This window comes from Mchenga conophoros, linkage group LG5 (assembly GCF_057382185.1).
Source record: "Mchenga conophoros isolate Kocher_MC1m ecotype Shallow Benthic linkage group LG5, M_conophoros_male_GT1.1, whole genome shotgun sequence".
NCBI classification, from domain to species: domain Eukaryota; kingdom Metazoa; phylum Chordata; class Actinopteri; order Cichliformes; family Cichlidae; genus Mchenga; species Mchenga conophoros.
In genome coordinates this window covers 6,660,200-6,685,709 of record NC_140530.1, presented here as the reverse complement: position 1 = coordinate 6,685,709, position 25,510 = coordinate 6,660,200, and the positions used below count along the sequence as shown (strand labels likewise).

Genomic DNA, 25,510 nt, shown 5'->3' with positions numbered 1-25,510 from the left:
TGTCCCCTCCCACCTGTCCCAGTCAGTGAGCAAAGCTCACAGTTTTTGACTGTTTTGACTGTTTTTCTTGTGAAAACAGTCAAGATATAAGGTTTACCTTTTACTTTAACCTGAGTTCTAAATCTAAAGCCTAACTGTATTTGAAGACAGGCAAAACAGACTCAACCAGACTTAATCTTGTTTGTCTGTGAGTTTTTAATTAGACTGATTACTTCCTTTGTTCCCTGATTGCCAAGACTTGGGAGAAATATTGGCAATCAACTAAAATGACATCCTCTGATTGGTCGGGGATAAAGCTAGGGTCGACACCTTACACTTCATATGCTAAAGATCTTCTTCCCCATGAATCACCGTATCAGACTGCTGCTGTCATTGTTAGTCCAGTGGTGCAAAAAACTTGACCTGAGTCTTATTAAATATAGTAAACAATATAATATATAACTGTATTTCATTATTTTAGTTACATAATCACAATTACCTATTTTATTACTTTTCACACAAACACATGGAAATATTCAAAGAGGCTCAACAGTAATTGGAATCATCATACAATAATAATAATAATAAAAAAAAAAACGCATCTCCACCAAAACACAATGAATTTCAAGGCATTTCAATGGGGGTTAAGGATATCTGCACTGTGGCTGTGCAGCAAACATATGCACGTCCACGTTATCAACAGTGTTTCTGGTCATTTTAACTGAACAAAAGTGAAATAGATTTCTTAACAGCAATTAAATATTTTTTTAAATGTCAAGAGGCTATTAATGTGTCTCTATGAACAAATGGACCTCGACCGCCTGTGATGCAGCTGTAATGTGCTGTGTAGGCTCAGAATGATGTGTCACCACTGCCATCTTGTGGGGAAAAAGGTGTAATACAAACTTTTATTTCACTGAATATAACAATATGACATGTTTACACTATAGTGTGGCATGATCGGGTGTAGGAACGATGACTGATCATGATCACGGTGCAGACTGAGATAACATTTTGCAAAGGCTGAACTGTCATCACAATTAATATAAAAACTCCACAGATTAATCATCTGTCACAGAACATAAACCAAAGAGATGATTTTGTTGTTAGCTACAAGAACAGACAAACAAAAGTCAACCTAGAACATAACCTGAGTGAGACGACTACAATATTACTGCACTACACAACATTATAAAACGCAGAGAAAGTGTATTGCTGCAGGAATAAAATGTCTACAATCATCCTGTAAGTCCCACAGGATTCCTTCCTTTGCTTATAACAGCAATTCAGTAACTAGTTTAACCACAAAAAACACGGTTATTTAACACAAGTCTCATTTCATGGATGCAAAGTGTTACATTTGGCCACAAATGTGCACTATTACAGCACGGAGGAGTTTTATTACAGCATTCTGAGTGTAATTACTACAACACATTACACTAGAAATAATTGAAGGCAAAGCTCCCACTCAGTGTTGACTGATTCAGTGCAAATGTTGTTACTGAATATTTTATTAACCAAACACTCAACTGTTTCTAGATCATATTAAATTAGAGATAAGGATTGCAGTTGTGTCATTTAGCTAAATTGAAATCTACCCTTGCTCAATAGTCGGCAAGCTACACGTAAATCAAATGAATGCAGATATGAAACCGCTATATATGCAATATAAATACATCTTCCACGTATCTTCTGTCCACAGGAATAGACACGATAGCTACAAAATAGTTCCTTCCTCAAGTATGCACTACAGTGTACAATGTAGAAGTGTTGCATACATAAAGGTATCAAGGATCAGCTCGGTAAAAAGAAAGAGCCAGCTCCTCCATTGTGCATCTGTGTGCTGACATGTGGGGCTCAGTGCCAGTTACGCCCAGCAGGGGGCAGTCTTATCCGATACATTACATCAGGCAGTCAGACTTGCACTCATTTCTCAGTGTTTGTGATGGTTCTTAAATATTGCACTACAGTCACAACGGGTGTTCGGGAAGGAGGAAGTGGAATCACGGCTCATCTGCGATCATCTGCGATCATCTGGGCGTCAGTCGCTACAGGCTACAGATACTCTTCTTCTTTAATGTAGAGGATCTCGTGTGCCGAGCTGGGAACCTGAAAGAAAAGACTGGCCGTCAAAGGCTGAAGAGATGTCTCCATAGAAACTAAATCCAGATATATGAAATAAATTAAAATACACATTTGGTCCCTGACTTCAATGTAATAATTTACTTTTCTTCCCATTCTTAGTAAATATGTACAGCATTTTAATGTAATATGATCTTTTTGGATGTGTCACAATTTCTAAAATGTCCAATATTGTCTGTCACGTGGATGAACCATTTGCACTTTCAGGTAATTGGTAGCTAAACAGAAACAATGTTTAGCTAAGGCTCAGCTTGCACTTACAAAACTGGGAAAGAGACATTTTATACACAAAACCTCTCCAACAGTTTTACACAGTGCTCCATTTTTCTATGTACAGGCTGACTTTCTTAAGCCACTCGAATCTGTCATCAATGACTGACAGCGTCTGGAAATGTGTGAATGAATTAATCTCTAGACTGGTCCAAAATTTCAACACAGCAATAAAACCCTCAGTTTTTAGTGCTAGTAGCTAAAAACAAAACACTAAAAATGAAGAAAATAAACAAAAACTAGCTAAGATATGTGCTGCTGTTTTAGTGAGTTGCGTCAGCCAGTCTAAGGAGTATTTATTGCTTATTTCTGTGACTGTGTATGAAGCACTTGTGCTGTTGTGTTGTTTCATTGTCAATCTCTTCATCTATTAACTGAATTGGAAGCATACATTTAAATCTAAACCTTCAGTACGTAGAAGAGGACAGGACTTTACATTGCCCCTTGGGGATAAATAAAGTCTTTTTGACTTTGACTGAAGCTCCTCATCAGATTTGGTGATACACGGACTGTTGAAACAGTTGAAAGCATATATGATGCTGGCTTGAACTTTGTGTATGTGCTGCTACTGAAGCGTCGCTCGTTCTTGCCAGCAGATGGTGCAGCTTGGACTGCAGGTATGAAAGTGCTGATGATGTGGCTCTGCTGTTGTCGGCCTGCCTTCACTGACATAATGTGCCCCTTTTCCATTTAGTGATGCTATGTTTATTAAATGTACTCTTTCCAGATCCTATCTCCTCCATCCAGGATTTAATCAAATGGTCAAAACTGATCAATGTCTGTACCTACCATGCCATTCTGAGTCCAACCTTTTCCAAGCGTAACCTGGAAACTGGGCATAAAAATAGATACGACTGTGTTGACTATAAATTTGTTATTGACTGCTACCTGACCCTCCTCCTCCCTCACCTGAAATAAACTTACTACCTTCAGCGGACATGTCCGCTCCTCCTAGCCTGCTGGTAGCGCGGTCCACTTCAGTGTTGACAGGCTATCACTCGTGAATTGGAGCTGCTTTTACAGAGCAGGTTACTGCTCAGGACCACAGACAAAGCAAGAGATGGACTTATTTTAAAGGTAAATAGAAGTAATACTGTGGCCTTTTTCCAGATCGGACTCAGCCTTCCGATGGGGCTGGCGGGAGCGTGACTGCACATGCAAGTCAGTCATTTTGCGTCGATCAGTGAGTGTATTACTTTATTTAACAGTTCTATGTGTCTCGCTGTCTTTTATACTGGAATACATCAAGAGTACGATTTAAAAAACTGGTTATTAAAAAAAACTGTTGGTGTTTTTTGTTCTGCTAAAACATCTTTTAGGTCTTTCTCTACGCAGGAAAAACACTGCACTGCTGTTTAATTGGAAATAATTGGAAAAATGCTGAATACTGAATCTCACAATCTGCTCCACTGACAAATGGTTCCCATTAATGTGCAGTGTACATTTGCTTATTATCAGCTAATACTATTTTCTTACTCATATTAACAGAGGTTGAATGATTTGGAGTCTACATATATTCTCAGACAGATTATTTAAAAGTCAAATAAATACTAGTGGAGTACGTGATGTAATATAACACCGCTAAATTAAAACTACATTTAAATGCATGCTGCGGTTAATAGATTTGTGGTGTTTGAAAACGAAACCTTTTCCTTGTTAAATACAGAGTTAGGCCCCGGTCACACAGGCCTAGAGGTGGGTCAACCTTTTCACTACCGAGGATCCCAACCCCAAATGTGGATGACAAATCCTCCAATACCTCTGAGATGGTGACATCGGAGAAGAGGGGGAGGGAGGATGGAGCAGTGAAACAAAAATAAATGGACGTTAATTAATAGATGCATCATTCGAAGTAGAGTGTTTGGAGGGCAGCCCAGCTCCTGAAATTCAGATAAATGATCTGCAGTGAAAAATGTTGGTTTTGCTTTGTTACTTTTACACTGAAGTAAACAGATTCCGTCGTGTGTCAAACATCTTCAAGTTCCAATACAGCTTGAAGAGTAAAAGGTGAGTCCGGTCTGCATCTTTCATGCAAACTACAAGTTAACACTGCAGTCTTATAACAACCAAAGCAATCAGATGAGGGATTTTATTTGGCTGGTCTCTAGGCCTCTAAGGCAGTGAGCTCGTTCACTATGAACCTGATATTAAATAGTATAATTCTGCTTTCACTATTTAAGCAGTGGAGTTCCTGCCAGGGGAGCTTTTGCTGCTGTTTGAATTCAGAACCTGACACACAACAGAGATCTGCTTGTTTTTCTGTTCACATTACTTCAAAAAAGGCTTTTTATAAAGTGCGCTCGAAGGGAAACTCCAGAGCTTTTACACATCAAAGTCTGTTTACAGGTAACAAGGAGTACTACTGCATGTGTGGAAAAACTTTGTAAAAAGTCATTTGAGGTCCCAGAGGGAGCTGCGTGAAGTCTGACAAATGTCCTCAGGTGATGCCACTGGAGCAGGAAAAGCAAAAAAAATATGGCTGCATTGTGGGTAATGTAGTCACCAAGTTTTGACAAGAAGAAGAATGCATGGAAATGCAAATAAAGATCTTTTTAACTGGATAGGGAATCTGCTAATAATACCAGTGTGAGCGGGGATGTTATTTTCAGCCCACTTACAGCTATTTTGTGTAAAGCAGGCTCAGATCAGCAGAGGCTCTATCTCAATGGGACAGATGTGCAGTGAGCAGGTAGTCAGACTGTTAAGGTCCTTTTCAGAACGTATTACTCACTAGTCCTTCACCACAGAGTGCCGCTCGGCATGAAATCACAGCTGCTTGCTGAGGTTTAGAAACAAATAAACAGGTGAACTGTGGGTTGCTTATGAGAGACAGCATCTGTCACTATGGATACCAACAGCTGTCCTGATTGTTCAGCGGTGAGGTAATGCAACTATTCTCTGGTTTACTCTACAGACTATACATAACCCTTCCACTTATACTAAGTCCATGTGTACCTGGTTGACTCCTCCCACTACCAGGAGGCGGTCTCTGATGACGATAAAAGAAGCGGAACATCTGGGGAAGTTCATTGGAGCCAACCTTTCCCACTTCTTCTTCTGAGCATGAAAGGCCTCCACAGTGTCTAGTGCTGAAGGCTCATGACCTAAAGAATGGAGAAGAACAGCTCAGCTAATAATCTCTATGCTTTATTCTAGTCCTCTATACATCCAGTTTACAAAGCTAAGACTAAAATGTATTTAGTCTGCAACCCACGTCCATCCCAACATGTCCTTTCATTCTGTTTCTGACTGAATGTCTTATCTGTGTCACTGATGGCTGCTCTGTACTGTGTTGGGATCTTCTTACTGCTGTCCTGGTATTTGGCTTTTCATGTATGCATGTGGAAGGGCATGGAGGTCCCACGAGAGAGCTATGCCAGTATAAATTACAGTATACTTTACTGCAAATGGAGATAATAATCTTCTCTTGATTGTTACAGTAAAATGTATCAAATGTTTGAACTTGCTTGTGAGGCCTTGTTATACTTGCTGGTGTGCAGGAGATTTCTCAGGGGAAGCTCATGTTTACAGAGAAGTTTCAGGATTTTGCTTAGTTAACAAAACTGCCACTGATAATTTATTCAGACTATCTAAAGCCCAGCAATCCAAAGTGTTCAGGCAGTAAAAAGTGATTACAAATCATCAAGTCCTTGTGTGTAGGTTTTTCAATCAAGCTGATCAGCAGAAATTAGTTTGCAGTTCATCTCTCTTACCAAGTCCTCCTGCGACCACCATCCGTCCACGCAGGAAGGCAGCAGCAAAGTCAGCTCTCTTTGTTTTCATCGCCACTGTCTCCTCTGACTTCAGCCAGGTGCCTGAAAAAAGGGAAAGGATAACAAGCGACAGCTGGGGTGAGCATGTTTGTGTGTGTGCACAAGCTCATAAAGTAGATGAGGTGAAGTCTGGTGGCACCGTAGTCCACCTTCAGCGAGATAGGATGCTGCTGAGTTTTCAGAGGATGACCTACCCAAACAGGTCACCCACAAGGCAGCTGCAGCCAGGACAAGGATCGCACACACACAGGCAACAAGGACAGAAAAAGGTTATAACGAATTCAAAGTACAGGAAGGGAGAAAAGGAGGGTCAAAATAATGTTGGGAGGGAGTCTAGTTGAATGTGTGTTAGGACACTGAAAAAGTCAACAAGAAAAAACATTTATCATTTGGGCTGACGCTGCCGGAAACATTGTCATAGCCGTCATATCATCATATTTCACTGCAGAGCTGGTAAGGTACGTTGCCAAGCTTTCAAGTTGCTGGGAGACTTTGTTCTGTTTCAGTCCTCAGTGCATCTAGGAGGCCTTATCGGGCTGTAGCTCAGGAGGTTGGTGGAGCAGGTCATCTGCTGATTGGAACATTGGTGGGTACATCCCTAGCTCCCTGCCTGTATGCCAAATATCCTTGGGCAAGAAACTAACCCCAAGTTGCTCTCCAATGCTTCCATCGGAGTATGAATGTTAGTCGGAAGGCACTGAAAACAGTGATATGGCATGCAGTGAGTAGAAAAGCGCTATATAAGAATCAGTCCATTTACCATCTACACATATATTTATAATTGTGGTTGGTATGATCTGAATGTATACTAACCATTCAGACCATTTAACCAGATCCTTTTTAAATTTAACACCTATTACTTGTGTAACAAAATTACATGTAATCAAATGACTTAAAGTCAGCATTTTGGACACATTTGTTTGATTGTGTCAATAACACCACTGCATTCAAAACTGAAGCCTCACTGCTGGGAATTGAACGCAGGTGCAGGGTTAATTGAGCGCTAATTCTTATCCACCATCAAACAGCTATTGGCAGCTTTAATCCTAAAATATTGGTAACAACATTAAAATCATCAGACAGGTGGGAAAGACTTTATAATTTAATCTCCTTAATCACCAAAACTTAAGACGGACAGTGTTTTCTTCAGTGCTGTCTGATGTGGTTGTCACGGGGAAGTGACATCTGCGGCACTCACGATGATAAAATGTGTAGTTGATAGTAACAGGAAATGGAAATTCAGCCCTGAAAACAATGTTTCTCTTTCCCCAACAGATTCTGCAAAAACTTCTCATTTTACTTTCAGTCTTTGTTGCTGCCAAGCTTTGTTTATCTGAAGAAAACCCAGACAGGAGAAAATCGTGACAGAGGAAGACAGATAACTTCATTAGGGAGTGAAGGAAAGCGAGGGAGAATTAAAAAGATAGAGACAGAACAGGAGAGAAAAGGAATGTCTTACACTTTATCTTTGTCTATCTCACCTTTCTTCTCTCTCTGCTTTTTCTTTGCACTTGTTTTTCCCCCCATTCTCCTTCTTTACCTTCTCTTCCGCATTGCCTTGTTCCTACCATTTTTCTTTCTCCTTTCTCTCTCTCTCCCTTTCTTCCTACTCAATCTTTTTAAGAGGTAGAGACAAGGTCGAGAGCGACAAACAGAGGTAGAGAATGAAAACGAGATAAGAAGCCAGATGGTGAGTCTTGCTGTGTGTTGCAGCAGTGTGTAATGAAGAGCCGTGCTTCTCTTTCCAGCCTGGTTAAGTTAAACTAAAGGGAACAGAGCAGAGATCACAGCTGGCCGTCCACTCTGTTCTGTTTTCTCCATAGCAAAAAAATCCTGTCTTGGTGTTGAACATCATCTGTGCAATTCAAAAAAACCCAGAAGTTATTTATAGTTAGGAATCAGGTTAGACCACCAAAACATGGTTGTAATGTTGAATAATGTGATGCATAATAAGCAGATAAGCTTTAGCTTCTTTATGTCGCTTATTATCAAATTGCTTGTTAAAAAATGTTCACACACAATCACAGCTTTAAGGCTGTATGTGAGTCATTTCATAACACTAATGTCCAACAGACTTGGATCAGATGTTAATGGAGCTTTAGTGTTCCAGCTCTACAGTACAAAGTCAGTGCAAATTTCAATAGTCTGACTGAGCTTTCTTGCTGAAACCATTGATACTCAGGTACTCATAGCGACTAAAAACAGCTACTGGATTAAATACTTATTTGCAACAGTATTGATATCAAGAGTGGCGCCTCTGCCTCCTCCAGCTGACATACAAACACATAAACAGTAGCCAGCAATTACTGACAGTCACAATAGCAATCTATTATTATTAAAGTAGTACGATTAATAGACGGTGTTCATTAAACAGGATAATACAGTTATATGTGTCTACAGTGTGACTGAGGCAGGAAAAACTCTCCCAGCCACTAACGACAGCCTTACCAACTCTATTTGATCAGCAATGAGACATGACGAGCGCGGGACAACCTCTGACAACCTCACAATATTGTTTTCAATTTGTTGTTATTTCATTTTATTCTTTTGGGCTGTACTTATGTTACTGTATTTTTTGGCACTATGTCAGACAACTTAAGTACAGTCCTGTGACTGACATTGTTGTTATTGGTGGTTTGGCTGTATTCAGGAGGTCGAGCAGGTCATCCAGTGATTGGAAAGTTGGTGGTTTGATTCCTGGCTGCTCTGTGGCAGCATGCCAGAGAATCCTCAGCCAAGAAACTAACCCAAAGTTGCTCTTCGATCATTGAAGTGTGAACGTTAGATCGACAACACTTAGGCATAAAAAAAAGTGCTTGTATGAATGGGTGAACGAGGCATGGTGTAAAAAGTGCTTTGAGTCCTCCACGAAAGTAGAAAAATGCCATATAACATCCAGACTAGTACTATTTTTATCTTTGTATTAAGAAAAAACATTCTTCCCCCGTGGTGTCAAAATGGCATCAAGTAGTTTAAGTGTTGGTACTGGGTTTGATATTCTAGTATTGTACCAACCCTACCAGTGCAAAGACATCTCAAGCAGATTATTTCCTGCTGTTTGCTGCATGTGAGAAAGGACAGTTGTGGAAAATATCCTGACCTGATTCACCAGAAATTGTCCAAAGCAATATCTAAAAACTGCTTGATTTTTGCATTGTGAAAGATTCTGGATGTATGCTCTGAATCATCGACATTTAAGCTGCAGCAACAGAGTCTTTTGATTAAACTAAACCTTAAGAAGATTAGTTATTTTGGGAATTGATGGTAATTTAGTCCAGTAATACTGGGTCATTTTTGTAGGATGTATTTTGAAATATTATATAACAAAAGTGCTGTATGACAGCAAAACAATCTCATGTAGTGATATGTAAATCGTCTTTACAAAACGAGCCACTTCAGAGCACAGTGCATTTCCTGTGTCTGCTTTTTATTTTTAGCGGTTGAATAAAAATATCTCTCGTCACTGCACTACATCGTCTGTTAAAGACTTCATTACAAAAGGTCAGTTCTATAACCTCGTCTTTGATGTTTTCTTCTATATTTGTATTCATAAAAACAGGCATCAATCTAGAAAGAATTCAGACAGTAATAGCTGATTTTCAAAGAGTGCTTACAGTGTTGCAGGCTGGGTTTTTGTCTTTAAATTACAGCTGTGTCAACACATCCTTCTACAGACTTGTGGTTCAATCCTTTGAGACTGAGCTGCAACTGCAGGCCTCGTTCCTATTTGCTTTGGAGGGATTACACAAGTCTTCACGCCAAGATTTTCTTTGTAGGATGCGGGGAAAACACCAGCATGCATTATTCTCCTCTGGTGGGAGACTGCAGAGGAGAATAAAGAGGCGAGAACGAGAGAGAAAACACAGAGAGAGGATTTCAGATAGAGAGAGAGCGAGACAATGGAATGAAGGAGATGAAGCGATTCTCTGAAGACTGGGCTTTGTAGTCTGTGTGGTGGTAATTTCGTCTGTGGCTCTCCTCTGTAATTGTCCCTCATGATTAAAACTAGAAAGGGATGGTGATTGGTTCTCGCTCTTTGATAGCTTGGGTATGTCACGTTTGAAATCTTACAGACTGCTGACCGCACAGATGATCCTTTTGGACAGAATGTATCTCACTATGATGTTCTGTCATTTCTAATAATTACAAGCTGGTCTAAGAAGCCAGTCCACATTTGCTCTATTCTCATTTCTGCTTCATTCCATCTGCTTTGTTATGTTTTAGTCCCTTCTGTTTTTTTAAATTATCTCAAGCGGGACATAAATCACAGTCACAACATGGGAGTTCGTTTGTTATAAGTAGGTCTCGGGGGGGACTGCATCATTTGTGGTTATTGTTCATGTTGCCTGAGCTGTACGAGCTTTAGCAGAACAAAGGAAAGTGCTGCTTTGTTAGATGCAGTAAAAGCAGCAGAATTCATTATTCCAGCTGAAGGTTTGTAACAGAAAAGCAACTGAATTTGAAATTTTCAATCACACTGAAACACCAGCTGAGGTTTATCTGTAGCTCACAGCTTTTGTGCTTACTGAAGATTTAAACTTTTACCATTGGTGAAGACTCAAGCACAAATCTCGACTTATTATTTGGTTAATTTAGGAAGAATCAAGAGGTTTATTGTCATGTATGCCGCACAGCAGTGGTGCTTAGCAATGACATTTTTACTTTATGAGTTCCCCACACACAAATAAATGAAAATAAATAACTAAACTAAACAAAAAATAAAATAAAATTCAATACAAAATACTATACACACAAGGCTAGAGTGTAGTCAGAATATAAATTGCAATTAGTATGCAAACTACTTTAATTCAAAGACATCCAGAATGTTTTAGCGTTGTTATATAAACTGTATTATTTAATAACATTTTATAAGTGACAGTAGGAATCAAACAAACATAGAAAAAGGTGTAGGCCACACCTACTACTACTAGAAATATTAATCTCAGTTTTTTTATGCCCTCTTTTCTGTCTCCTTCCACCGTCTCTCCTCACCGTTCTAACTGACCCATGGCAGATGGCTGAGCCTCCCTGACCTTGGTTCAGTTCCTTTTAAATGAGAGTTCTTCCTCCCCACCATTGCCAAGTGAACAGGCACCTTACAAAGTTGTTGTCAACTGATGTGATATAAATAAAGCTGAAGCTGAAAAGCTGATTGGATGGTTCATATGCAGGCTGAGAAGCCCACAGATGTTGTTTTTCCACCCAAAGTAACTTTTTCCCTTCAGGTTCTCGTATGTCTGCATTTCTACTGCAGTGAAGATCCGTAAAGATTAGACAAATTAGTCAACTGACGTAGTGACAACTGTGTTTACAAGCAGGATTATAAAAACATAACAATCACATTAAATCTCAGCTGTCTGCATCTCTTTTTCTGTTCTCCAATTTCATCACTTTTTTTTGTTAACATCACTCTCTCTCTCTCTGTTCACTTTCTAGCTTGCTTAACCACCGCCACTCATCTCTCTCTTTTATTTTCACTCACTCTCTTTCTCTAAAGCTAAATCTCTCGGGATTTGACCAAAGTCATATTAAGCAAAAAAACAAGAAAGATGACTCGAGTCATCCAGCACAACAACACTACTGATTTACCACCGGGCAACAAACTGTTTTGAAAGCTCAGTCGCTGCTAACCAGCTAGTTCTACATCGTCCAAAGTAGGGAGACATGAGATTCAGGTTGGTACTGTTAATGTTCCTTGTGTTGGACTGAAGTCATTCTTTTCCTTTGGAGAGCCACTGTTAATAGGGGACCAATGCTGGAGCTCAGTGGGAATGCACAGCAGGAGAAGCACTACCACAACCTGCTGCAGTTCTAGATTGTAACGTTGGGGTCCATCTATAGTATAAAGAACGTACTGGAGAGGCATCTGCTCATCATTCTGTTACATACTGTAAAAATGTTTTGCTTATTAATAGGTTTTAAAAAACATGTTAGCCTCACTGGGTTGCACAGTGGTTAAGACTGTTGCCTCACAGCAAGAGAGCCCTAAAGGCAAAATGGGGTCCAGGTTCGTATTAGCAGCTGATGACAGGAGGGTGACTGGAATTCTTTGGGAAATTGTCTTGTTTCTGTAAGGTATCTGGATATTTTTAATTGCATCTTGGAATGGATGTTTAACCAATCATCCTCAAGAGTTAGTCTCAGAGTTTGTCACCTTTAGTTTAGCGTATCTTTGCACAAATCATTTATTTGAACAATTCTGTTTCACAGAGCTGCTGTTAAACGATCTCCGATAGCTCGCCATCATCAGCTGCACCTCACCTCAGCACATCTCTGCTGAAGTTCAAACACCAGCAGCTCTGCAGCCAAGTATCACCTCACAAGCAGGGATTGTAAGAATGCTACATAAACTTAAGTTAGAGGATATTTTTCAAGTTGAATTCCATGAGAAATTGCTCCAGTAGCTCCAGGACCCTTGCAAAATATTTAAACAGCTTTTTGTCCAGTTTCTAAGACATGAGCCTGGGCCTTTACCCTTAACAACACTGTTAAAGTGAGATGAACGGAATTTTCTTTGTGTGGTGCACAACACTGAAATCAACTACTTTGGAAACTAAACAAAAAAACATGAAAAAACCTAAACTTCGAAAAAATAAACTGTCCATATCAGGAGTTACCACTTGAAGAAAGTGGGAAAAATATTTCCTGAGTAATTTGGGTGCAACATTACTCAGGCAGCATGGTTGCCTCACAGCAAGAGGGTCCTGAGTTCAACTCCACCATCAGGACGGGGTCTTTTTGTGTGGAGTTTGCATGTTCTCCCCATATTTGCATGGATTCTCTCCAGGTGCTCCGGCTTCGTCCCACAGTCCAAAGACATGCAGTTAGTGGGGATAGGTTAATTGGAAACTCTAAATTGCCCATAGGTGTGAACTGACACCTTAAATATTTTTTCTAAAACCAAAATGTGTCATTTTCAGGCAATTTTCTTGCCACTGCTTCGTTCTTTGCATTTCCTTTGTACTTGTTGCGTCTTGCCCACATTGCAACATTCGCTAACAGGCGTGTGTCTTAATACTGGCAATATGAAATGGAACAGTAATACAATATCACTGTGTGACAGCAGATTGCATGGTGTGTGTGTATGTGTGGAGAGATACTGCTGCAGATGGATGATAAAGCAATCTGTTTCTGGATCTTGTAATTTAAAGTGCTTCTCATCCCCAACCCTCCCTCAGCAGCTCATCTCCCATCTCATCTCCACCAAAATTAGATTGGAGAAACGGGGTATGGCTGTGTGTGTGTGTGTGTGTGTGTGTGTGTGTGTGTGTGTGTGCGTGCGTGTGTGTGTGTGTGTGTGCATGCACGCACGTCTGCCTGGATCAGTATCAAGCGTTTGCGTGTGTTGGAAGTTATTTTATTTTCATCTTTCCTCTTCTATCTGTCACACATAAGGCAAACTTTCTCCCCATTATCATACATTAACATTATCACGCCCATGTTCTGCTTTATTTGGCTTTCATTCGACCGATCCCAAAGTGTGACCACTTTTCCAGCTGTCTAAAATGACTTATTGATTTTTCTTCTCCCTTTTCTCCTTCCGGTCTCTTCTCAATTTGTTCACCTGTTACTCTGGGGTGCCTTTGCTGGATAGAGGGATAAGTCATGTCACTGTGTTTAGGGACATGGAGTGTGCACAGCATTAAGCAAGGAAAGAAACCAGCTATCTGCACGGTGAGGTTGATGTTAATCACTGCTTTGTAAGAGAGCAGGGTCTAATTGAAGAGGGACGCAATTGCAAAAACGAGATAATGACTTTTATTTTTGGGTAGAAGACTTGATGAAACCTCTGAGTGCTATGAAAACATCCCTCACGTATCAAGTTGAAGTCAAGCGGTGCTCAGTCCTCCAGTCTTCATTGTGCTCTGTAGGAATTAGCATTTCTTTTCTTTTTTGAAAAGCAAAATAAAGACAGGAAATGAGAGTAGAAGGATGGATGGAAGGTAATGTTTGAATGCATTACATTTTTCAGTAATGCAGTAATGTAACAAGTTACTGTATCGAAGTAACTGAATTACATTACAGCTACCATTATTTTAATTGTGACACAGAGGTCCTCCAGAAATTAGCTGCAATCAGCTGATTTCAGTTTGTGTGCAGGGAGGACAAACAGCATGATAACACAAAGCTAACAAAGATCCCAGAAGAATGTTAAAGCTGAGCGAATACTAAATTGAGCCTAGGAGCCGGAACCTTCAAAGTCTGTGTGTTCTGCCTTCAACGGCTTTCACTGGTTTTCTGTAGACACTATAAAATATCCTATGTGTCCTCATTAGGATAGGGATTTGTGTTAGCGTTTGGGACTGTAGCATTGGGTTTATATTATTAACTCTTCATTATATGAGAGTGCAATGTGGAAATAAGTGAGTAGTGTAATGAATTACTTTAATAGACAGATACCGCCTGACTGTTAGTTGTCAGCTAGCAGTCAGCCACTGGGAGTCTGTCCTCTTATCTACTTTCCACTTTAAATACGTCGTTTCACTCAGTTGCAGACTAGAAAAGTTAGCTATAGATGGTTTACTCAGTATAATTCTAGAGTCTACCTAATATATATATAAAGCGCATTAAGGCCACTGTTTTGATTTGGAGCGATATAAATAAAACTGAATTGAATTTCATATTCTTTTGCTAGGTTTTGTTGTAAACCTCTTCACCGATTAAAATATAAAAACTTTGATTCAAGTTTTGAAAATGTAAAATAAATGGATAAAACTTCACAGTCAATTTGGGCATCATCATTTGCAGATCATCAAAACTATTTCCAGTAAACAGTTCTTCATTCATCCATTTCAATATAATCTAATAAATAGATGCAATTTAAAAGAAAATTAAATACACAGATGTGCAGACGTAGAGGTTAATTAATTCTGAGACAGGCTTTATGAAGGTGTTTCTTTGGACACTGGCTGCTTTGTAAAGGATTTTCAGTCCCGTTCTTGTATCTTAGAGGGGAATGTTTTTTTCAAGCTCTGTTTTAACCAACCATACAAATTAAAGTGTATTCAACCAGCGTTATTGTGATAGATATGCGTAGGACAGCTTTTTGGGCAGAGTTTGATTGAGCAAATAGAAACAACCTGTCATGGTCCTGGCTCGGTGACCCAGCGCTTTTAGTTATCATTTTCTAGTTTATGATGATGATGATGATTATTATTGTTTGAGTTCTGTGTGTTATATTTGGTCTGCCTTTGAGTCTGTGTCTCTGTCTATGGTGTCACCCCATCTGTTTGTGAATCTGTCTGTTTAGTTCAATGTCTTGTCTGGTTCCATGTATCTGAGTTTCCTGTTTTATTGTGAAGGTCCGTGTCGTATGTGAGTGTGATCAGTTTACGTTTCCCCTGTCCCGTCAGCCCAGATTCCTCCCAGCTGTGTTGCCCTCCTGTCTCTCATCCCCTGATTACTGGTGTGTGTATTTAAGCCCTGTGTGTTCTCCTGCCTGTTGCCGGTTCGTCTGTATTACTCAGTGTCAGTCTGTGTATCCACCGTGTCTTCTCCCTGTTGTTCATCGTCATCCTCCTCTGCTCGTTTTCATTCAGGTTTGTGCTCTGTAGTTTAGTTGTTTCCCAGTTTAGTTTAGTTCGAGCCCCGTTTGCTGTTTGTCCACATTCTTTTGTGTTCAATAAATCACCTTCACTCCTCTACGACTGCCTGCGACTGGATCCTCATTTATTCCACACGGCTCGCCTCGGCAGCCGTGACACAACCTCATGGTGCCTTTGCGAAAACGGGACATTAGAAGACTACCAAAAAATGCCATCCATACTATGTGAATTCTATAAATTTATGGTTTTCCTGATATTCAGTTTTTGTTGTTTCAGCTGAAACCGTCAATTTCTTTCAAGGAGGAGATTACATGCTCTCACAGTTACCACAAGATAAAAGAAAAAGAATGATATTCTTTTCAGCTGTGCGCTAAAAAAGGTTTCTCTGACTGAGTGACCTAAATAAACTAACCAGGCATGTTCTGGTTTGTCAGATCATTGCACCAAGTAAAAATTACTTCTATATATTTTTAAGTTACACTCTGTTAGAAATTCAAAATGATGTCACAAAGTTTGCAGATGTATTACCACAGTTTTAGTACACATTCTGGACTGTATACTTTTAAAAACAATAATGTAAAAATCGAAAATCTTTTGTGATTAATTTTATTAACGGACAAAACACATCAATGGCATTCACTAAGAAAGTTTCACAGACAGGCAGAGACGGGTCTTGCTGCTTGTCTGTAGAAGGCTATTTGAGCATTAAGAGGTGCCAATAATTCCAGTGCCAATGAAGAGCGGCAGCTGAACAACAAGCAGTATAATAAGAAAAGCAACAATCCCTCATTTAAAGTTTGTATAAAAAGTTTGTGAACATACATTGAAAACGATGTAACTTTCTGTCAGTGATTCCTGGAATACCGCTTACATGTGTTAAAATCACGGCTGGCACAGAGAGGGTTATTTGGTCTGGAGGTCGTTGTCCTTCTGTGGGGAGAGATGTTTGAGCGATCACCTAACGCGTGACAAAGGAATCCGCTGTAACGCTAATGACGGTCTGCACTCTCTTACCTGTCTGTAAAAGTTGGTTTGGGCATTAAAATCACTGCAGCAACTTTTGAGAGATGTGCAGAGCACGAAAGGAGAGTTAAGAAAAAATCCAAAGAAATTATATAGAAACTGTATATAAAAGGATCAGCTGTGGAGTTTTTCCACCTATAACTAAATAAATAAATAAATAAATACTGCAGGTTGGATCTATTAGCTGGACATGTACTCGTTGTTGGATTTGAAGTGTCCCTTTCACAGCGCAGTATTTTTGAACCAGAGCATGCAGGCATTACTGCATGCGTTTAAATTTCGATTTCACATTTTATATAAGTACATTAGCAGTGCAATGAAATCATTGTTTTATGCCTTCATGTTTAAAAACACAAGCCATCAATAATCACAGAATGCAAGAAATGACAGTGTGAAGATGAGAGTGCACGCAGGGTCATGTAAATGGAGACGAGTGTGGTCAAAAATATGAATTATGATACGTTCATATTTTCCAAGAGGCTCTGTTCAAAAGTCCAGCAGATACTCTCCTCAGGTCGCTGACATTCACAGACTGATGTTACTTTTGTGTGCGATATATATAAGTCTGGTGACAGTTTGGCAGTCAGAGTGACTGACGGAATAAATTATAGCGTTGGGATAAAACAAAGCAAAAATGCCTGATTGACAGAACTTTATTTCTATACTTTGTGTTTTAATAGAACAACAACAATTTGTTAAGCTAACAAAAGAAACTAATCAAAACCCAAATGGATTTGCAGATTACATGGAGTAGTCTTGTGTGTGTGTGTGTGTGTGTGTGTGTGTGTGTGTGTGTACATATGATCTATATCCTGCATGTGCATGCAGCCGAATTTGTGTAGGTTCACCATTACAAACAGTTGTGTTTTAGAGCTGTCCATGGTGCTGAAATTCAAATAGTTTGAGTGCAATAAAAGTTTATGAAGGAAAAATGTGTTATTTCACGCTCCTGCCTGGACTTTTACGTGACTTGAAATTGATGTAAGTCTGTGTGTGCGTGTGTGTGTGTGTGCGTGTGTGTGTGTTTGGGTCTTTTTTAGAACCAGAAATTGGAATGGCACTATACTTAGGGGGCCCAACAGTCACTGTGGGGATCAAATGCCAGTTCTCATGAATTTGAAGGCATTTTTGAGGCCTAAAATATGGTTTTAGGGTTAGGTTACAAATAGGTTAGGGTTAAGCATTCATTTCTGGTGGTTAGGGTTAGGCTATAGAGCTGAGGAAAGCGTTTTGTCAATTCTTTGTCCTCACTAAGACATGAAAACGAGTGTGTGTGTCATTAAATAATAGAATGATGTGAACATTTTCTATCATCAAGTGATAGAAAAGAGGAGGTTATTTAAATTACAGCATTATGTGATGATCTTGTTTATTTCTTCTTCACTTTTTTCCTGCTGAGTGTTTTTGACAGCGAAAATCTCTGCTGTATGTGGGGAGGACAGTAAAGAGTGGAGCAGATAAACAGGAGATACTTTAAACACACACAAAAAGACTGGATGAGTTAGTAGAACTGCTGGTGTGAGCTAAAAGGGTAAAGACCGAAAATGTGTGACTTAACACTGTTTCAACTGTTCAGCTGAGATCCATCCACTTATGCTAACTAATTACAGTTAAGCTAAATCATTCATTTTTTGTGTGTTGCTCCTTCACCTGCACACTACTGAGTCTTTTAGCTTTTGAGCCCAATTGTGTGCCGTATGGAGGGTTGATAGCACTACCCTGGTGGGCGTACATTAACCTCTGGAGCCCTGGTGGCAATTCTATCAGTCAGTCAAAAAAGCAGGATGACTGGACTATAGTGCATATCGCCCAATCCTACTGTGTGTGTGTGTGTGTGTGTGTGTGTGTGTGTGTGTGTGTGTGTGTGTGTGTGTCTGTCTGAGACACCAGTTGCAGCTGACAGAACAGTAGTAAATGATGCTCTGGAATGACAACATATTGGTTTAAACATGACTATAGGAAGTAGCATGCTGGAAGTATTTCTTGGCAAACATTAGCTTGACACAGTGACTGCATGCAGGAGTCTTGCTGTCAAGCTGGAGTTAACAGATTTCTGATATAATGTTGTTCGTTAAGAAATATTTCCCCCAGTCATAGTCATTTTGACATTAGGTTCAATCAAACGTGAGATTTCACACATTTAGCTGTCAAATGTTTTTAGGTTAGAAAATTCTTTTATCCATTCTATGCACGCATAAGGGAAATGATAACGGAGGCAATGAAGGGACTTGAGGACAGATTGGAATTGCTATTTCAACACTGAACTTTTCATCAGGCTCTCAGAAGGAAAGCAAATATGTATAATTTGCAGAATGTTGAATTATTCTTTCACAACCTGATAAGTTTTGGATACAGAGCTGCATGTAAAAGAGTATGACGCATACTTGCCTTTGAACGCCTCAGATCTGTTTCATGTTTTGCTCTCTGTTCAGCTCTGAAGTTGAGCCCCGCTTAAGTTTAGTGAAAGATTCAAACTTGAGCTGGTGTGTTCTGGATGTGCAGTTCTAATACGATTATCTGTCCTGATATGCAATGAATCCTGATATGCATATGGCAAGAATTCTTTCTACTTTTACTACAGTGGGGCAAAAAAGTATTTAGTCAGCCACCGACTGTGCAAGTTCCCCCACCTAAAATGATGACAGAGGTCAGTAATTTGCACCAGAGGTACACTTCAACTGTGAGAGACAGAATGTGAAAAAAAAATCCATGAATTCACATGGTAGGATTTGTAAAGAATTTATTCGTAAATTAGGGTGGAAAATAAGTATTTGGTCACCTCAAACAAGGAAAATCTCTGGCTCTCACAGACCTGTAACGTCTTCTGTAAGAAGCTTTTCTGTCCCCCACTCGTTACCTGTATGAATGGCACCTGTTTGAACTCATCATCTGTATAAAAGACACCTGTCCACAGCCTCAAACAGTCAGACTCCAAACTCCGCCATGGCCAAGACCAAAGAGCTTTCGAAGGACACCAGGAAAAGTATTGTAGACCTGCACCAGACTGGGAAGAGTGAATCTACAATAGGCAAGCAGCTTGGTGTGAAAAAATCAACTGTGGGAGCAATCATCAGAAAATGGAAGACATACAAGACCACTGATAATCTCCCTCGATCTGGGGCTCCACGCAAGATCTCATCCCGTGGGGTCAAAATGATCATGAGAACGGTGAGCAAAGATCCCAGAACCACACGGGGGGACCTGGTGAATGACCTGCAGAGAGCTGGGACCAAAGTAACAAAGGTCACCATCAGTAACACACTACAACGGCAGGGAATCAAATCCCGCAGTGCCAGACGTGTTCCGCTGCTGAAGCCAGTGCATGTCCAGGCCCGTCTGAAGTTTGTCAGAGAGCACATGGATGATACAGCAGAGGATTGGGAGAATGTCATGTGGTCAGATGAAACCAAAGTAGAACTTTTTGGTATAAACTCAACTCGTCGTGTTTGGAGGAAGAAGAATACTGAGTTGCATCCCAAGAACACCATACCTACTGTGAAGCATGGGGGTGGAAACATCATGCTATGGGGCTGTTTTTCTGCCAAGGGGACAGGACGACTGATCCGTGTTAAGGACAGAATGAATGGGGCCATGTATCGTGAGATTTTGAGCCAAAACCTCCTTCCATCAGTGAGAACTTTGAAGATGAAACGAGGCTGGGTCTTCCAACATGACAATGATCCAAAACACACCGCCCGGGCAACAAAGGAGTGGCTCCGTAAGAAGCATTTGAAAGTCCTGGAGTGGCCTAGCCAGTCTCCAGACCTCAACCCCATAGAAAATCTGTGGCGGGAGTTGAAAGTCCGTGTTACTCGGCGACAGCCCCAAAACATCACTGCTCTCGAGAAGATCTGCATGGAGGAATGGGCCAAAATACCAGCTACTGTGTGTGCAAACCTGGTAAAGACCTATAGTAAACGTTTGACCTCTGTTATTGCCAACAAAGGTTATGTTACAAAGTATTGAGTTGTATTTTTGTTATTGACCAAATACTTATTTTCCACCCTGATTTACAAATAAATTCTTTACAAATCCTACCATGTGGATTCATGGATTTTTTTTTCACATTCTGTCTCTCACAGTTGAAGTGTACCTCTGGTGCAAATTACTGACCTCTGTCATCATTTTAGGTGGGGGAACTTGCACAATCGGTGGCTGACTAAATACTTTTTTGCCCCACTGTACATGTGAAAAACAAATTAAAAACTAGCATACAGGTTAAAATCATTAAGCGCTGTACCTTGGTTGGTGTCAAAAATATTGACGTTCTTGGTGAACTTGGAGCTTTGGTGTCCCCCACCCTGCCGCAGTCCTCCTAACAGGCACAGCCTGCCAGCTGGGTCCCATATCACACCCCCATAGGAACGTTTGCATGGCATCATGGGTAGCGTAGTCCAAGATCGCGTCTCTGTGTCGTACACCTCAAAGGCCTTTAACGGTCGCTTACACTGACGGCCACCTTAAGGGTAAAAAAAAGGTTGTCTACTAGAGTGACAAATAAAGTGCAGACATAATAGCTGTGCTCGTGTGTTAGTACCTGCCACATAGAGCTTATTGCCAAGCAGATGTGTGTTAGCATCGTAGCGTGGGGTCGGCATGGAAGGAAGTAGCGCCCACACGTCCTTTCGAAGGTCATACTGCTGCAGGATACTACGGGGAAGCAGGTCTGCACACATTCCCCCAAGAGCCAGAGCACGGCCATCTAGACACATGCACAGAGACAGGACATTTCAGACATTATATCACGATGATTACAAAAGTGGAGCTACACTTCTCCACCGCATCCTAGCTGATGGAAACAACTTGTGGGCACTTCATGAAGTGCTAAAAAATCTGCTCATCCACAGGCAGACACGGATGAGAAGTTAGCTTGTGACAAGGCAAGAAAATCTGACAGACGAAGGACAGAAAGTACAGCAGTAGAATAAAAATGCAAGAGTCCACGTCTGGCACTTTGGCATGACACCCCAAGCATAAGAATCGAAAGCGAAGGCGAGTGTCGAAGCGTGAGAAAAGCAGCATTAATCGTCAAAATGAAGAGGAAAAGAGCTGCAGGGAAGCAATCTGCATTTTTAGTCAAGTGTTTCTTTACAAAGCCACTTGACTTCAGATTCTAACCTCAATGCATCTGCATTAGTGACAAGAGGGGAAGAAAGTTTGCAAAAACACTTTATATTCATTTGGGGAAAAGAATGTCTCATTACCACAAGTTCATTATTAAATATCCAGAAAATAACGATCCCACAAACGTCAATAAAAATGGCATCATTTAGTCAATGTGGTGGCTGACGCTCCATTCAGAAATACCAGATTTGTTTTAATTTGCTATTATTGATTATTTTGTCAGACGATCTGTCTCTTTTTCAGCTGCTCGGGATGAGCTGGGGGATGAAAGTGCGAGCAAAGGGCAGAGGATCGAAAAGTGGTCAGGGAGATAGAGGGAGCACAATGGAGCCCATACACAGCCAATAAGTCTATGTGTATACAGCATCTATCTGCGTTCCCTCGGACACTGACAGATGCACCGGAGTCATAGAGAAGCTCCCTGAGAAGACCGGTCATACTAGCTGCAAAATGTAGGAATAAATCAGAGCCCCCAAATATCGCTCCAATGACTTCAGACAGCAACACAGAGCCGACTTTTTGGTAAAAATTAAAGTGCACCCAAGTGTTGTTCTGAAGTTCACACTGGAGAGCAGCTACTCTGATTATCTTCTTCACACTTTGCACAGTTAATTCTTGATGGATGCATCTTGTTTGTTTTTATTGCTCTCATTTTTAGGCACATAAAATTAGCCATAACTCTTTTATTTCCTATGAAATTTCAGAGTTTGGGCACAGAAAATGTATGGTTTTAATTTTGACTAAAGTTATTCTCCACTGATGACAATAGATAACGTGACAATTGGGAGATTAACAAGGTGACAGATAGCTATTGTATAACTGAGCTCAGGGTGGCAATCATACATATGGACCTGGCATATGTGTGACTCACTCAACACCAGGAATAATACCAAGCAAGCACCACACATTGATGGAAATAGTTTTTCTGTCCTTTATTTACCCCAAATTACTCATTGAAAACTGGGTTGTTTAGTCTGAATAACGCTATAAATAACGGCCTACATTAGACATCAGTTTAGACCATATATAACTCAATACAGCCATAAAACAATCACCTCCAGCCAAAACCTATTCAAAAGATAACTTCACCAAACTGTGACTGATTCCCATTCATGCACTTAGCAACTTTGATATGTTTCCTTGATTGGCTGATGATGACCAGTGCACATTACAAAGGCTAAAATTGGGTTAAATTTGTCTTAAATGGAACGTTGAGTGGTTATTTTAGCCATTGTTTCAAAAATATAACTGTATCTTTCTTTGTTTCACTTAACATGATTAATTTTTTGCCCACATGCTAATGCATTCATATTTTCTGTGAAACAGCTGTGATCAGACAGCCGCACGTGAGTGATGTTTCTCACGGGTTTGTGTTTCATTGTATGTTTCAGGGAGAGCGTATTTGTCCTGAGCTGAGCCTCTGGACATCCATCATCCAAACACTGATGATATTCATTCAGACCTGCAGTCGACTTAAAATTGCCAGTTAACCTAACGTGCATATCTTTGGAAATGCATGTGCGAGGAAGCCAGAGTACCCGCAGAGAACTCATGCAAACTGTGAAGCCCCAGCCGGCTTTGCTGTTAAGCAAAAGTTCTAATTACTGTGGTGTCCAGCCTGTGGGTAATAAAACTGTACCCACGTGCTACCGGAGTCAGATTTGAGTAGTCTGCAGAGTTTCTGGAGGTGTCAATGTGAGTGTGAATGGTTATCTGTCTCCCTCTGTGTACACTCTGAAGGAACAGTCTCATGTCCCCAGGGATTAGCTGGGCTGAAACCCTCCAGCTATCACGAATGTCTTAAACAAACACTGTCATGGTCCTGGGCCATGTGGGCCCAGTATTCTTAGTTTCTTGTATTTTTGTATTTCGTTCCCTGTTTAGGTTCTGTTTCCTGAGTTGCCCTGTTATGTTGTTCCCTGTGTGCTTTCCCTTTGTGACTCTCACCCCCTGTGTGCCCCTCTATGTATTCATGAGCCCTTGTCCCCTTTCGTGTTTTATTCCATGTTTTCCCCAACCTGTTATGTCTGTGTTCTCCCCGTGCTCTCTCCTCCTGTCTGAACCTCTGTACTTCCTGTTTGACTCTGCCCGTCTCCCGTCAGTGTTTTGTTCACCCCGCCCTGTCTCGTTATGGTTATCTGTGTCAACTGTGTTCCCCGTGTGTTCCCACTTTCCTCGTTGACCCTCTGTGTATTTCTGTCTGCGTCTCCCTCTGTTCGGCGTCGCGTTCTCCCTCATGTTGTGTGTGTTCCTCCCTGTGTCTCTTGGCGAGCTTTGTATTTAGTTTTCCCAGTTTAGTTTTGTATTTCCTACGTTCTGCCTCTCCAGCATTAAAGCTGTGATTTTTTGAGTTCATCCCCGTGTCTGTGAGTTTTGCATTTTGGGTCCTCCTCCTGCCTGCCACACAACGAATCATGACAGAAGAACGCGACCACGAACTGGACCCAGCAGCTCACAACCCCTCCGCGGACCTCCAGGAAGACTTGGTCTACACGGTGGAATACCACTGTGAGGAATGGGCGACGCTGCCTAGAGGCGAATACCGGGAGACCGTAGCCGTCCGTCTTCAGCGGATGGTGTCCGGGCTCCCGTGGCTATTCGGCGCGCTGCGCCCCCACATCCGGGACTTTCTTGTGTCCGCCGTGGGCATCCGCCCGGGGCAGCTGTCCCAGAAAGAACCGGAAACGGTCAGGATCGGGACCATGGGGCTCACCACCGTTACGCCGCCTGTTCGCTTCTCATCGGCTTCTACATCTTCGCCACCGCCTGTCTACACTGCGTGGCGCACGGAGATGCCAGAGGCCAGCGACTTCGGTGAAGAGGAGCGGCAGCAGGTGTTACGGGCGTATCGGGAGGACGAGCTCCGTTGGAAGCCCTGGCTTATCACCGAGGAAGAGCTCTCGTCAGCTGTCCCACCACAGACCGACCACCCACCCTCGCCGCCGCGATCGGGCTACTCGTCTCCTGCTTCCTGCCTGGCACGGATGTGGTCTGAGGGCGAGGAGCCGGTCGCCACGGAAGGCCAGGCTGAGCCCACGGCCGCCCCTAAGAGGAAACGGCGTTCCCGCCGCTGTCGCGCACCGCCACGGCCCGTTCTGCCCTCCACTGAGCAACACGAGGTGGCTGTGGGGGGCGCGGATTCCGACCTCGAGGAGCGGCAGCGCGCCGTATGCGCGCAACTGGAGGAAGAGCTACGAGGGGAGCCATGGCTCGCTCCCCCCTACGATGAGGTTTTCCGCGGGACACGGCTAGCCCTTGGGGGCCCCCGGAGTTGCCTGGGACTCCCGCCTGCCACTCCGCTTACTACCGCCTCCTCAGCCGCTGCGATGCCTCAGGAGCCTCCATCTCCCACGTCTACGGGGCCCACGGCCAAAAGAAAACGGCGTTCGCGTCGTCACCGCATCGCCCGACGCTCGGAGGTAAGTGAACCTGTTCTGTCACCCCAAGTTTCCTCTGAGCGGACGGCATGTGAAGTAACTACAGACTTAGCCGGTGATATGGCTAGCAATGAGCTATTCACCAAGCCACAGGCTAGAGGCAGTCCTTCTCAGTCGATCATGACTGCTTCACTCAATCCTGCAGGGACCACAAAATCTACACATAGACTGAAAGAGGCTTCCACTGATTCTCAGGGTAATCGTGTGAGTAGTGGGG

The 25,510-nt window shown here is 41.7% G+C and overlaps 1 protein-coding gene across 9 annotated transcripts in view; it reads right to left on the bottom strand.

The window, feature by feature from the left end:
- Positions 1 to 856: 856 nt before the first annotated feature.
- klhdc8a (kelch domain containing 8A) overlaps positions 857 to 25,510 on the bottom strand; it is a 90,912-nt gene continuing 66,258 nt past the window's right edge. For all 9 annotated transcript variants that reach the window (XM_085272957.1, XM_085272954.1, XM_085272952.1 and 6 more), the window contains 5 exons: positions 21,270 to 21,434; positions 20,973 to 21,191; positions 6,105 to 6,206; positions 5,347 to 5,495; positions 857 to 2,088 (listed from right to left, as the gene is read on the bottom strand). In XM_085272957.1, the coding sequence (XP_085129083.1) occupies positions 2,035 to 2,088; positions 5,347 to 5,495; positions 6,105 to 6,206; positions 20,973 to 21,191; positions 21,270 to 21,434 (689 nt within the window). In that variant the 3' untranslated portion in view covers positions 857 to 2,034. The remainder of the gene's footprint in view (positions 2,089 to 5,346; positions 5,496 to 6,104; positions 6,207 to 20,972; positions 21,192 to 21,269; positions 21,435 to 25,510) is intronic.